The sequence below is a fragment of the Equus asinus genome, chromosome 2, assembly GCF_041296235.1.
Source record: "Equus asinus isolate D_3611 breed Donkey chromosome 2, EquAss-T2T_v2, whole genome shotgun sequence".
NCBI classification, from domain to species: domain Eukaryota; kingdom Metazoa; phylum Chordata; class Mammalia; order Perissodactyla; family Equidae; genus Equus; species Equus asinus.
The window spans coordinates 3,690,961-3,705,000 of NC_091791.1; the positions used below are offsets into that span (position 1 = coordinate 3,690,961).

At 58.7% G+C, this 14,040-nt stretch overlaps 1 protein-coding gene across 14 annotated transcripts in view; it reads left to right on the top strand.

The window, feature by feature from the left end:
- The first annotated feature begins 1,009 nt into the window (after positions 1-1,009).
- Positions 1,010-14,040, top strand: part of EBF3 (EBF transcription factor 3) — a 129,011-nt gene continuing 115,980 nt past the window's right edge. For 3 of the 14 annotated variants that reach the window (XM_014846400.3, XM_070480940.1, XM_044748603.2), the window contains exons 1-4: positions 9,679-10,428; positions 10,534-10,690; positions 11,058-11,121; positions 11,821-11,876. In XM_014846400.3, the coding sequence (XP_014701886.1) occupies positions 10,295-10,428; positions 10,534-10,690; positions 11,058-11,121; positions 11,821-11,876 (411 nt within the window). In that variant the 5' untranslated portion in view covers positions 9,679-10,294. Of the gene's footprint in view, positions 1,149-9,660; positions 10,429-10,533; positions 10,691-11,057; positions 11,122-11,820; positions 11,877-14,040 lie in introns of those variants that run through there. The other 11 variants (XM_044748613.2, XM_070480928.1, XM_014846395.3 and 8 more) reach the window with 10 other exon arrangements.

The window sequence follows — 14,040 nt, forward strand, 5'->3', positions numbered from 1 at the left end:
AAACAGACAAGAAAAAGCAATAAATGGAGGAGGGTGGGGGCCACCTTCCAACACACTGGTGCTGTCCGGTTTTGGTGACAAACCGAGGTGATAGGAGAGTTGTATTTATTCAGTTATCTACATTGCACTTAGGTTTTGAGGCAGCCGGTACGTAAGAATTAATAGGAGAGAGTCCCAGGTTCTCAGCAAAGGGGTATATTAGAGACAAAAATAAGCAGCCACCGGGTAGGGGACAGAGTCTGGAGCCCCTTCCATCCCCAGGACCAGCCAGCAGGTCAGGGATGTGGGCATGTCCACCTGACCCCTTTTCTTGCCTACAGCAGCTCCAGATGTTCATGGCAAAGGTCCCAGTACTGGTTATTTGCTGGGTGACATCAAAGGCAGAGAGTAGGGTGGACAAAGTTGCCTGGCCTCCTTCTGCCAGAGCAGCTGACGTTGCCCTGGGTGCAGAAACTCCGCTTGGAGCCGGCCAGCGATTTTCTTTCACGGTGGCTTTATCAGGAGAATCCTGGCCTCTTTGTGAGCGATCTCTTACCTCCCCGCTTTCATTGTAACCTCCGGGCAGTAGAGCGCTACCCATTAGATTGTTAGTAGCATCCAGACTCCACGGAAGCTAGCCCCTCACCCAACATTACCAAAAAGGCCCAGGGGACTCCGGGGCCCAGGACCCGCTTCCAGGCAGGTGTCCATGGCTGCATCGCCCCGCTCAGGGCCTGGCGTGCTTTCTTGACCAAGGTGAGTCACGAACGCCCCCGGATTCCCCGAGGAAGGAGCGGGGCTCCGGTCCGTGCCAAAGGGCCCCCCGCGGAGGGGCCCCCCGCGCCAGCCCTCCCCCAGGCGGCGAGCGCAGGGCGCAGCTGCGGCCCCTCGGCACGGTGGCGGGCTGGCCGCGGGGCTGCCTGCGGGCACCTCCTTGCGCCCCCACCCGGCCCCCACCCGGCCGCCGCCCGGCCTCCGCCTCCCGCGGTGGAAGGCAGCGCGGCGCGTGCGCACTGGCGCGCTCGCGGCCCGGCCCGTGGGCTCTCCCGGGAGGGCGGGAGGTGGGAACGTGGGAAGGCGCGGGCAGAACACCCTCCCGGCCCGCCGCCCGCGCCGCCTACACCCAGCAGCCGGGGCGCCCCGCGACGCCCGTCGAATCAGCCGCGCAGGTAAGCACGCGGGGGCTGCTCGCGATCCCGTCGGTGGCTCCCCGCCCCAGCCTGCGGCCCCCAGAGGCCATGGGCCGGCAAAGTTGAACTTGGAGCGTCGCGGGCCGGGCGCTGGGCGCAGGGGGCTGGGCTGCGCGGACGGCGGGGCCCGCGAGCAGGGGTGCGCTCTCTTCGCCTGCAGGAGCGCGGGCGGGGGCTGCGGCGGAGGCGCGCGATGGGGCTAGGGGACGCGGGAGCCTGGACCGTGGGCGGCGCTCCGGGCCTGGCCTCGCAGTGAACTTTTGGCGGCCTGCAAGCACTGCCTGGGCGGCCTCGCGGGTTCAGGGTGGCCTCTCCGGTCAGCCTTCCTGCAGGGCTGCGGGGAGGTCAGCGCGTGCCGAGGGCGCTTGGCGCGGGGGAGGCGCGCACGGGCTCAGGCGGAGATCGGGAGTTCCCGGGATTTAGTTGAAGGACCCAGGATTTTTCAATCCCCGCCTCTCCCCCAATACAGAAGTGACACCCTTGGATGGAGGGAGGGAAAGGTCGAAGCGCCGAGGTGCCTGGACGAGAACGCAGGAAGCAATTAAAACTCCTCCTTTCGGATTAACAACCAAAAATTGATCGATGTGTCAGGAATACCGCTGATTTATGAAAGGTGCTTATTTCTCTGGTATGGAGAATTTTATGTTCTCCAGGTGAAACCGAGTTCACCCAGCTCCAGCGTAGATTGATGTTTTAATAAAAATAAATAAAGGGGAAAAGCTCGCCTGGTCTGTGGGGACATCAAGTCTCAAATCGTAGAGTTAGACTAACAAATCAAACTGCATTATCTTTACATTTCATGTCTTTTAATCGTGTGTCTAAAAATCGCAGGCAGGAGAGACCCTTCATTTCGAAAGTTTTAATATAGTGCTTAAAAGTTCGCATAACTAGCAATCAATGTTTCATAAGCAAAATGGCACGAGGAGCGTCGGGTAATTGTGATAAGTGGCAGGCATCGCAGCGCGGGCGCGGGGCGAGCGCGGGCGGCGTGGGGAGGAGGAGCGGGTTCTGGAAGAGGAGAGGGAGGAGGCGGCGGCGCCCGGAGCCGCGCGGCGCCCGTAGATGGCGCCCTGGCCCCACGCTAGGCTCGGGAGCCGTGCTCCGCCCGGCCGCGCGCGGGCGGGGGAGCTGGCGGGGGAGCTGGCGGGCGCAGAGAGCGGGGCTCCGCACTTGCAGTTGACTTGGACCAGGGCAGCACGCCTCAGCGAGGAAAAAATTAAGCTTATTGTTGGCATTTTTAATTTAAGGCTTGGGCATTATTTTGGGGCAGATGAGGGTCCATGAGTCCGAGACTTCCCTGGGAGCCGAGGGGCTCCCTGCGAGAGACCCCAGCCTGGCTGCGGCGAGGGCCTGGTCGCGACTGCGCAGCACCAGTCCCCATTCTCCGGGTGCGCGGCCAGGCGGGGCACTGGTGTGCAGATATGCGTGGGTGCGGGCGAGGGTCGGCCCTGCGGCGGCAAGGACACTAAGTTCAAAGCTGCCCATAGATCACCCCCGAGGGCGCCAGGACAGCCCAGAGGCCGCCCCTGCCCCGCGCGGGGTGCACCGCCCGAGCCCGCGCCCGCCCTGCCGCCTCGGCTGCCAGCGCGCTCCGCTTTGCAATGTAAATTTCAGCGGGACAAATTGCTTATTAATAGTCTAGAAGAGAAGCGGGTTTCTTTCTTTCTTCTTTTCTTTATCTGTTTTTATATTTGCATGGCCCCTAGCTATGCCCTGGGCAGCCTCGCCGCCCAGCAGTTTTCCCTTCATTTCAATATCCTAAAGAAAATGCAAATTTCCACAGTGTGGCCTTTTAAAAAAGTTAAATTAGCAACAGCTTTAAGTGACTCCATTAGTATGGAAAACGTACACATGTTTAATGTGGGAATAGCTTCCTTCTAACGGGGCTCATCCTGGACTGTACATTTAGCAGACCCGCGGGTTGGTAAAGAATCGCGTCGCGGCCAAGTGTGCTGCCAAATGCGTGCCCCCCGCACGGCCTGCGCCGGGCTTCCCGGGAGGGGCCGTCCCGCCGCCGCGCGCCACCGGACCCTGTCCGCTGGCTCGGATCCCTTAGAAGTCGCGCGAATGTGGGGGAAAGGGCTTGTGCAGGGGGCTTGACACATTTCTGTCCAAGGGCAGTGTGCTTGCTCTCTTCCCTCCCAGCCTCGTCGTCGCGGTCCCCGCTGCTGACATCATTATTCGGGCAGGCTGACCAGGCCGGGTCGCCGTCACCCACCGCCCCACTTTTGCGCATCGGAACGGATGTATATATGCTCCTTAAGATGCGACCGAGGAGAAGGCGAGGGTCGCTGCAGAGGAGTACGTCAGTGCCGTGCCATCCCGTTCACCCCCACCCCTTGGCTCTCTCCCACCACAATTCTTTTGCCCATGTTGGCAAACCCGTGTTTCAAACCAGAATTTCATTGGCAAACTTTTGCGCTCTGTAAGCTTTCAAATTGAGAGTATTTAGTTCCGTCATGGGGTCTGGATATCCCCTCCTTTACCTTTAAGCCAGTGGCAGGGCACTCCATCCCCGCCCAGGAAAGAGTTAAGATTTACGGTGTGCTGGAGAAGTCTTGTTAGGGTGCAATCTGCATTTTTTAACTACTGCGTAATAAAAAGTGAGAAGTTTTGAGACACCTTTCTTGATTATACCTTTGGCGATGCTTTAGGTTTTACATTTAATTTGCATCTTGTTCTTAGTGAATATTGAAGTCTTGAGTGGAGGATTGAATTTTATTAGGACATCTGGACTGACAATATCAAATCAGACACCAGTGTCCCAAAGCATGCTAAAATTTCAGAGTTAATTAGAACGCAGTGTGTTTAATTAAAGCCAATTATAATATTTGAAATTATTTGATCGATCCGTGTTTCTACAGTTGGGTCCGTTTAGGTGTTGACTGGCGCGCTCCGCGCGCTGTTCCATGTACAAACTATCTGGGGAAAGTTTGCTGTGTAAACTGGCGGTGGCTGGCGGGCGGGCGCGGAATCCGCGTTCTGGGCGCTGGCGCATCCTGCCCGACTACTTTGGGGCGCCGCTGAACGCAGCTCGGGAAATCCCAGCTGTTGTTAAACCGCTGCGCCTTTTCGGGTCCGAGGGACCCTCACCTTGCATCATGTCTTTGCCAGCTCGGGCGCTGCTCCCAAGCTTTTCGCGGAAGGGCAACCTTTAAGGTTGCAAAGTGCGTTGGGAGAAGCCCGGCTCTCGCAGAAAGCGAGTGTTTGATTTGGAATTCTTGCTCTGGCTGAAGAGCCCCCAGGGCTGACTCAGAACGGCGGGGTCAGCCAAAGTGACCGAAGGAACCAGAGAAAAGTTAGGCAAGGAGACAGTAATTAACTGTTTCCTTTCTAATTTCGCACGCTCCAGGAGCCGAGGTGCGCGCCGGCGTTTTCGGCCCCGCTTGGAGCGCCTGCGGTTTTCCAAGGAGAGGGTTGAGCGAGTTCCGAGCGCTGTGCGCTGCTCCCTGCGGGGCCGGGCACTTGGAGCGCCCGTTTCTCGCGAGCAAGGGCGTGGGCGCGGCGCTCGCCGCCCCGGCCTTGTTCGGGGTGCCCAGCTCCGCCTGAGTTTTGCAGACCCACGTGGACGGCAATTAGGACCCGGCGGCGGGTGGACGTTTCTGCGTGCTCCTGGGGTCACGGGGTCAGCGAGGCCTAGGTGCGCGGGTCGTGCTGGAGCCACGGTCCAGCTGTTGGGGCCCGGCAGGGAGCCGCGGCGGACACCTACCCTCGGGAATGGGGAGCCTTGGCGGCTCGGCTCTCGGCTGCGCGGCGGCACTCTGCTCTCCCCACCCCAGGAGGCGCTGTTTGTTAAACTTGGCCGCTTTGGCAGGAGGCGCTGCGGCACGTTCTCACTTGGAGAACTGAGCCTTTTTAGGCACTTGGTGGTCGGGCTTCAGGAACTTTAGCCTTACAGAATGACCTGGACGGGGCGGGGGGCGGGGGGCGGGGGGGGGGGGAAGGGGGCGCGGTGCAGAGAATAAGGGACTGAGACTTTTCAGTGTTCCCTTTTTACCTGTGAATTTGCCAGGCCTCCCGCCTTCCAGCGCAAGGGAGAAGAGCCCGTTGATGCGCCCCGTGTGTCCGGGGCGAGGAACCCAGTTACTTGCCTCCGAGGGCACGCGGGACTCGCGGCACCGCTTGGGTTCAGTCACCACATGCCTCCTGGGGGCCCCGCGGCTTCCGTCTCTGCGCGGAGGGGGCGAAGGTGCGCTCTCTGGGCCTGGAAAACCCACCCAAACCTGGCCGGCTCCTTTGTGCGCAACTTAACAGCTTGGGTGGTGGGGCTCGAGTGCAGAGCCCCTGCTTCTTCGGCCTTACCCGGCCCACGGGCGAGCGTGACCCCACGGCTCAAGGCAAAGCACTGGCGCACGCAGGGACCGCGTCACTGACCTGCGGTGGGCAGGGTTTGCGAGTGCGTGGCTGTTCCACCCTAAACCGCAGTTCACGGGACTTTCTAGGTGCATCCTCCCGGGATTTCCCTATTCTCCGGCTCTTTTGGCCCCTACGGCCTCCTTCCCGCCGGGGCCCAAGGTCAGTCTGGCTCTCCGCTTTCGGGTTCTTTCCCCGGCCTCTGGTTGTGTGCGGCGCCGGGCCCTGACCCCAAGCCGGAGCGGGGCTGGAGGCCGGGTAGCCAGCGCTGTTTGAGCGTGACCCCCCGGTGCATAGGACTTGGGGGCGTGCTGCGCCTGCAACTCAGCCCTGGCGGCGGGAACGCGAACCGCGGGCCTTCGGCGCATTGGCTCTCACCCTTTCCCAAGGGCTTTGAGTGGCCTGGCCACGCAGTCTGGGCCTGAGCCCACGGCCCCTTCGAGGGTGCGTCGCCCAGCCGCGCCCTCGCGCCTCCGATTCCTCAGGGCGCTCGGCTTCCAGGAACCCCGGCCCGGGCTTCTCAACGCCGGAAATGCAGTTTATTACTCTGTGGAAGGCTGGTAGGGAGATCGGCAGGCTCCCCGGGCTCGGCCGCGACCGAGAAGGGGCGTTCACAGAGTGCCCTGGACGCTGGGCTGACGCCTGCTCCGTAACCAGCCTCGCGCCCTGGGACCCCAACTTGGCTGAAGTTTCTGGGTGGTTCGGAGGCCGGCACCAGCCCAGCTCCCGCTCTCCAGGCCTTGCACCGTGCAGCAGTGGAGGACCCGGGACTGGGGAGGTGCAAGGGGGAAGTTCACGCCTGGACGCTGTTGGAGGGGCTTGGCGCTCGCGGCGGCCGCGGCACTGGACACTGCGCGGCTGGCAGAGAAGCCGGGTTGGGCCTGGGTGCGGGCGCTGCGCGGTTGTATCGCCCGGCCCGGCCCGGCCTCGGGTGGTGCGGCGGGTCAGCGGCCAAGAGCCGCCGCGGCCATGCGCCCTGTACGCTGCTCGCTGAGCGGGGCTCCAGGGGCGGTGGGCGCTGTCTCTTTAAGGTCACTGCCTGCTCCGGCACGACGTGGGGAGGACAGCTGGGCACTGGCCATCTGACTGACTCCGGCGTGACATCTGGGAGCCCACTGGTGTGTGGCACGCGAAGCGCTTGATGCCGCTATTTAAATGCAAATGTGAGGGGGCTCATTGAAGCCTCTCCCCGTAAATCCGCACAAAAGGAATACTTCCCACCCTCCGAGGAGGAGGAGGCGGCGGAGGCGGCGGCGGTGCGAGGGCCACCCGTGCAAATCGCGTTGAGCGCTGGGCCCTGAGCGGTCGCCGCTGCTGTCGCGGCCCGAAGGGTTCCCAGCGAAGGTCAGGCCCCGCCCGGCCCAGCCCCTGGGCGTCCGTCTGGCCCCTGGGAGCGCTCTGTGCGCAGAGGCTGGACCGGCGGTCGTGGCGGGCCTGCGCAACTTCCAAAGTGTCAGACTGTTCCCCACTCGGCTTCCCGTAGCTGGGTGCTGGGTGCCCCTAGTTCTCCAGAAAGGGAGGGGGGGAGGCCTCCCGTGGGAGGCGGCTGGGCAGGGGGACGCGCTCCCAGCATCTCTCAGGACATCAAGAATTGACCTGCAGCTCCCTCCCTCTCTCTGGCTTGGGTGCCCTGTCCCTCGCTCCTCTTGCTGCTGCTCCCGCCCCACCAAATCGAAAATCTGGGGTGGGGTGAGGTGGGGGCCGAGGGTGCTGCCCTCCCAGGCCGCTCTGCAGCAGGCCGGTGTGGAGACCCTGCCCCGGTGGCGAGTCCTTGTGCTCTCAGCTCGGAGCCAGCAGTGGAGTGACAAAAAAGATAAAGTTGGTGAATGATAAAGACCGTATTTTCCACGCTTTGGGTGCGGGACCAGATGATCTAGAAAATGAGCTGAAATGGATTCAGCCTCCGAGCCTGTTGTGAGAGCAGCTGATTCCCCCATTTCGGGCCAGATGGCTGCTGAACACAGATTTGCATTCATTTTCGCTTAATATCGTCCAAAATAGTGGGGCAGCTGCATTTGTTGTCAAAAAGGTTTAAAACCCCTTTTCTTTCTGGGGCAGGATCGTTACCTTATGTGATGGGCTTATAGAACTTTTTTTCCCTCTTTAGTCAACAGTATCAGATTTAGAAGGATTTGTTTTTAAACCTTCTAATTTGGTAATCAGATTTAAATCGCCTCGGCGCGTGTAATCTGAATTAAAGATACTGTAAATGATTTTAAGCATGATACTTTCGTTAGCTCAAGGAAGGGGGCACCTCCAGCACGGGCTGGGCATTTTAGGAAGTCTGCCACAAAGGAAGCATTGTTTCCTATTTCCAACTTCATCTTTCCGAAAGGGCTCTTTGCATATTCTGACAATAACGCTTGCCTGGCCGTGCGCCCTGCGTGAGCCCCCGGAGCAGCTAAACACACAGAGACAAAGCGGCGTCTCAACCCCACCCTCCACCGAGGGCCAACTTTATTTTGCGTTGTCTCTCCAGAAAGTGTTCCTTCCCACCCTCCGTCTGCTGTGGGTGGAAAGCGCTGGCCTTATTAGGAATACAGAAATTTTCTTTTAATTTATCGTGAATAGTTTCCATACACTTTGATTTAAGGTTATTAACATTCTATAGACAGTGGCATCTTTAATATGTGGCGATCGCTTCTAAGGACTAATCTCATTACCCTCAAATAGTCATAAAATATGATTTTATTATACTTACGTATTTAATTAGACGGCCGGCACCGTAATGGATTTTGAGATGGGACTGGCGCAACAGCTCTGATAATTCACTTATCTTTGGCAATAGTCATTAACCCCCAACACCAGCAAAATAGATTGCTTTCCAACACATCTTTTTTCTCACCCCTTCCAAGAGGCGTGGGGGTCCCCTGATAACGTAAATCGGACTTCGATTTTCCCGATTAATTAAAATATTAACGTACACACACTGCCACTTCTAGAAAAAAAGGGAGTGTACCCCAGACCCGGTGGGAAGAGGCTGCCCTGGACACACTTGCACCCTGAGATCTGTTTTGGATTTTTTTCGTTTGTTTGTTTTAATCAAAAAGGCCTGATTTCTCCCGGTAGAGAAGTGCCGGGACAGCTCTTGGTCGTCCCCTGGGTCTCCGAGCCGTGTCGCGCAGACGTCCTTTGGGCGGGCAGTGCGCCTGGGCGCCGAATCCCCGCTGCAGGAGCCGGGCCGCTGGGCCCAAGCGCTGCCCGCGCCCTGCTGCCCTCCCGATTCCTCGAAATCAGGTCGGGAAGCCGCGCGCTCACCGGGCCCGGCGGCACCGAGGGCAGGACCCGGGCGCCCGCGGCGTCCGCTCGGCTTTTAGAGCGGCTGGCGCCGAGGAGGTCTGGCCACTGCGCAGGACGCGCAGCCGGACACCGGGCTCCGGGTCGCCGGAGAGGCCGGGCGCGCTTCCTGTCAGCCTGGAGAGCCCATAGCCTTCTTTGTCACTCGCCGCGCCTAAGGACAGGCCGGGAGATGGGGTCTTCCGTGGCCACCGGGAAAGAGAGAGCATCTGGCAGAGCCCGCCTCCGACGTGGGTTCCCAGTCCGGCACTCGGCGGCCTCCGCCGGGGCAGAAAACACGGGCGCCTGGCGAGGCCCAGATGGGGGCAGACTGGCCCCCCAGCAGCCTCAGGTCTGCTTCGAAACCAGGCTGAGCGGCGCGCCCGCCGTGGCGAGGGAGCCCTGCCCCCACCCCCGGCCCCCTGTCCTTTGCTAGCCCCTCTAGCTCCCTCCCTGCGGCCTGCCTGCCTCTCCCCACTTTTCCCTTTGGGCCGCCCCAGGGCGAGCTGCGGCCCCTCGCATTTATTGCATGCATTTGGGAAACTTGGGGCGCCTCGACATTACCCCCTTCTCCCCACCGTATTTTGACTGTGTGGCTGATTTTGGGAGGAGGTATTAAGGGGGCCAAGCTGCAACTGTGCACTGGTTGTTTCGTTTCAAGATTTATTTGGGCGAGTAGCAACTTCCTCGGCTGCGGGTGGGCGCGAGGAGCCGCGGCGCGTGGCTGGGGGCGGCGGCGGCGCTCGGTGGCGCTCGGTGGCTCTCGGCTGCGGCGGGGCTCGCGGGGCTCGCAGGGCTCGGGCCGGCTCGCGGCGCCGTCAGGCAGTCAGTCGGCGACCGCGGCGGCGGCGGCGGCGGCGAGGGGCGCGGCGAGGGGCGGCCGTTCCCATATATGGCGCAGGCACCGCCCCCCGACGTCACCCTCTGACAGAGCCGCTCCCGGGGGCTTCGAGTTTTGGCTCCCGGGAAAGGGTCCATTCCTCGGGGAGAGAGGGCTGAGTTTTGTGCGCCTCCGTCCGCTGCGCGCGCCGCTCCAGGCCCCGCCGCGCCCCGCCTGCGCCCGGGACTGAGCCGCGGCACTCACTGCCCCGTTTATTTGTCTTTGGAGCAGGCGGGCCGCGCCAGAAGCGGGCGATCCCGCAGTGTCCTGCAGCCGCGGACGCCGCCTGGCTAGGATGACACCACGTTGAGCGCGCCTGCAAACAACAACAACAACAACCACCGCCGCCGCGGCCAGCGCGTCCTGCTCCTTCGAAGCGCCGCCGCCGCCGGTGTAGCCGCCGGTGTAGCCGCCTCCGTGCCCCCGGCCGTCCGGAGCTCTCTGCCGCTGGTGTATGTCGCCCCTGCCCGGGACGGGCTGAAGCCGGCGGCGGGCCGGACCGCAGGCGCCGAGCAGGGCGAGCGCGGCCAGGGCAGCCGCCTGCCGCCAAGCCCCGAGCGCCGCTGCTCGCGGAAGCGCTTTCGGCCGGGAGCTGCGGCCGCCGCCAGCAGTTTTCATGTTTGGGATTCAGGAGAATATTCCGCGCGGGGGGACGACCATGAAGGAGGAGCCGCTGGGCAGCGGCATGAACCCGGTGCGCTCGTGGATGCACACGGCGGGGGTGGTGGACGCCAACACGGCCGCCCAGAGGTACGTACCGGCCACCCCCGCGCGCCCCGGCTCCGGCCCCGCCGGGTCCCCGCAGCCGGCCGGCGCCGCGCTCCTCACCGGGCCGCTGTCTCTTTCCTCCCGCAGCGGCGTGGGGCTGGCGCGGGCGCACTTCGAGAAGCAGCCGCCTTCCAACCTCCGGAAATCCAATTTCTTCCACTTCGTGCTGGCGCTCTACGACAGGCAGGGGCAGCCGGTGGAGATTGAAAGGACCGCTTTTGTGGACTTTGTGGAGAAAGAGAAAGTAAGTGCAAACATCCAGTCACACCCTCCATCTTTCTAGAAGTGGGGGGCAGGCGGTGCCCAGGCGCGGGGTCCGGAGTGCCCCCTCAGCGGCGGGGACCGCTCCGCGAGGCGCCCCCGCTGCCGCCGCCGCCACGTGCGGCCGCCCGGGCCCGCTGAGGGCTGGGCAACTTCTCTGCGCCCCCGGACTCACTCGGGGCGAGGAGAACGCTGGGCTTCCAGCAGCAGAGTGACATCACCGCGCGGCTCCGAGCTAGGAATCCTGCCATGTGTGAGGCCAAGGGGCCTCGGTCGTGGAGGGGGACCGAGCGCGGTGGCCGCGCCGGACGCCAACCACACTAAATGCAATTATTTATCGTTACTTTCAGGAGCCCAACAACGAGAAAACCAACAACGGCATCCACTATAAACTGCAGTTACTGTACAGCAACGGTAAGTGGCTGCCTCCTGCTGCCTTCCCGCCCCTGCCCCAGCTGGCTTTTCTTTTCTGAGATGCTGAAAGGACATAGAGATTTTGAGATTAAAATGACACGGATGTAAACACGAAATCTTCTCATGGCATAGAAGGAAAACAAAACATCAACGATCGATAAGTCAATGGCACTTCACATGATTAACCGGTGGGGCTTGAAGCAGAAAGTAACAAGGGGATCGATAGATGGGCTCCAGCAGAACATCACTTTTAAGTGACTTTTTTCAATTTTGCAAATTAATGTTAATTATTGAGATGGGGATAGTTCCATAAGCCGAGCACAACTTACTTCCTGTGCACGAGTTTTTAAAAAATCCTCGAGAGACACTAGAAAGAGTTCAGACTCTCACTCAGTTTCCATTTCTGCTTTCTGTTTTCTAAAAATAAATGACCACTTGGGCCCACCCGGTGTAGCAACCAGGCCTGCGCTCAGCCACACAAATTTCTTGCACCTTTCAATGCGAACTCTAGGAGTCTTAAGGTGCCTTACTAAGAAAAGAAAAAAATAAATCGAGAAGTGATTGGGGTTCTCTTGCTTGCTTTGTAAAGAGCATGCCTAAGTTTTGCTGCATCACCGCGGCCACAGTCCTGAGTTACTGACTTCCTGTGTGTGTGCTCTCGCTAAAATCCTGATGAGAATTTGTCCCTGTTTTTTGCAGGAGTCAGGACGGAGCAGGATCTGTATGTTCGCCTCATAGACTCAATGACCAAACAGGTGAGAAAGTTGAAGCCTCTGCACTAATTTCCACTGCTCAGCTGGTGGTGTCCTGGGGTTCAGAGACCAGGGGCTGACGGATGGGTCTCGTGTGTTTGTTTTCCATTTAGTTTCCTTGACATGCTAATGAGAATTCCATATTTATTGGAATAAATGAAGCGATTGGTAAAATAGTTTATGTTGTCATTAGAACAGGACATATATGCTTTATTAAATGGCTTGTGATTGGAATCAAATTCTGTCTTAATTAATTATGGTAATTAATATTTGACAGAAAAATTTCAAGATGCCCCCCTTGTATATTTTTAAACGTTTCTCTCTCTGCTTGGAATCACTTCATTGATTTTTTTTTTTCTATAACAAAGGCAACTAACTCCTTTCCAAAGCCCAATGAGTTGGACTTGATTAGTTCATTTTTTTCTCCTTTCCACTGTGATGGTCTAGTAACACGAGACGTTTATTTGGATTTAAAAGTGAAATGTGTTGGGGTGAAAAGTCACCTTGTTCTCCTCCAGCCCATCTTCACCTCTCAGCCCCCCATCTCCATAATTCAAACTCCGAGCTCCAGGGGTCACCCAAACCCGTCCATTGCTCTGGGAGCAGCTCCTGCTCCTTCTCCCACCCTCTGTCATAGCTTGTAAATAACATAATTACAAGCAGTTCCTTATTAAATTATTTAACCTGTCTTGGTCAACTTTTCCGATGATAACTATTGGCTATCAGTAATGTGATTAAGTGAGAAAAGCGTTTCATTGCGTGTTGACATTGTGCAGTCTCTGGCTGGTTTGGGGCTGGCTGGTATGTTGTTTAGTTTGTTTTAAGAAATTTTTTTTCCATTTCCTTAAAATAGAGTGTTGGGTACAAATTAAATCCACTCCGCACAGATCGGTTTAAGATATACTCCAAGCTGGGCTTCACGCTTAGAAATGAAAGTAGCATCTTCATTTTTGATGCTAACTTTGGGAATTGAGAGACAAGTAAAAAAGAACTCCTTCGTGCTTCCTGCATCCCAGCAGCTTGCTTCCCACTCTCTGCCCGGCAGTTTGTTTTCGGATTTTGCTTCCCTTTTGAAAAGTTTGTCCTTACCTAGGCAACGACTGTGTTTGGTTTTAATGTCTGCAGCGGTAAAACTGTGGTTTCCTCTCAGAGCAAAACAGAGCTGACAGGTAAACTATGGTCTTTCTGACAAAGACCGAGGCGGTGTGCCCTTCGGTGATAATTTCCCTTGGATTCAGAGAAGGCTCTGGAACTCGGGCTGCTCATTGACAGGGTGCTTTTATTTCCTTTGTATAGAAGAGCTAAAGGTTTTCGGAAGTCGCTGTAGTCTAATGAAGAGGTCGGCGTCGGCAGCGCTAAGTTTTTCTGTTGTTTCATAGAGAAGGAGGAGGCTCGGTCTTAAGTATACTTTTATTGTTCATTTGGCCCTGTACCTTTGCAGTATAAACAGAGCTGAAAATAAAGGCATTTAATCTCCTCTCACTGACGGGGCTTGGGGAGGGAGGAAAAAAGGAAAGAAATAGCCTAGTAACTGATCAAAGAGTCAATGGCGCTGAACCGACAGTTTATGGATTTCTGTTTGTGCTACAAAATAAAAAATAAATCAAATATAAATACGGGGAACCCATCGCAGGACAAGCCGCGCTCTCACAAGTGCTGGCGCCCGCCGTGGCCGCGTGCCCTGCAGCCCCAGGCGGCCCGGTGGCCCGCGGTGACACCCATCCCTTCTGTGGTTCCGAGCGGGATCGGATGGAGGCCGGGGGAGAGCGGCTCGCGGGAGCCCTTCCCTCTTCCCAGAGGGCAGCCCAGGGCTTTCTCGAGAGAGGGCTTTGTCCGTCTCGAAGTAGAGGAAAGTGTCAGAAGTGCCCGAGGAGGTTGGAAGTAATTTCCAGATAATTTTCAGGCGGGGCGGGAACTGGAGAGGGGACTCCCCTCCCCCTTCCGTGGATTTTTCGGCCGGGAACTAGCGGCTCTTGGCCCCCGCCCCCTGCCCTTCCCCCCAATGGCCTTTCCCCCTCCTTTTTCCTCTTTTTGCGAGGCCGGCGGTGGGGCTGGCGCGGGTGGCGGCGCAGGCGGCCCCCGGCTCGGGTTCCGGAGCGGGGCTGAGCGCGGTTGTGAGCGCACCTAGGGCTTCGCACCATCTGGCGGAGCCTCTGCTCAAAACCCA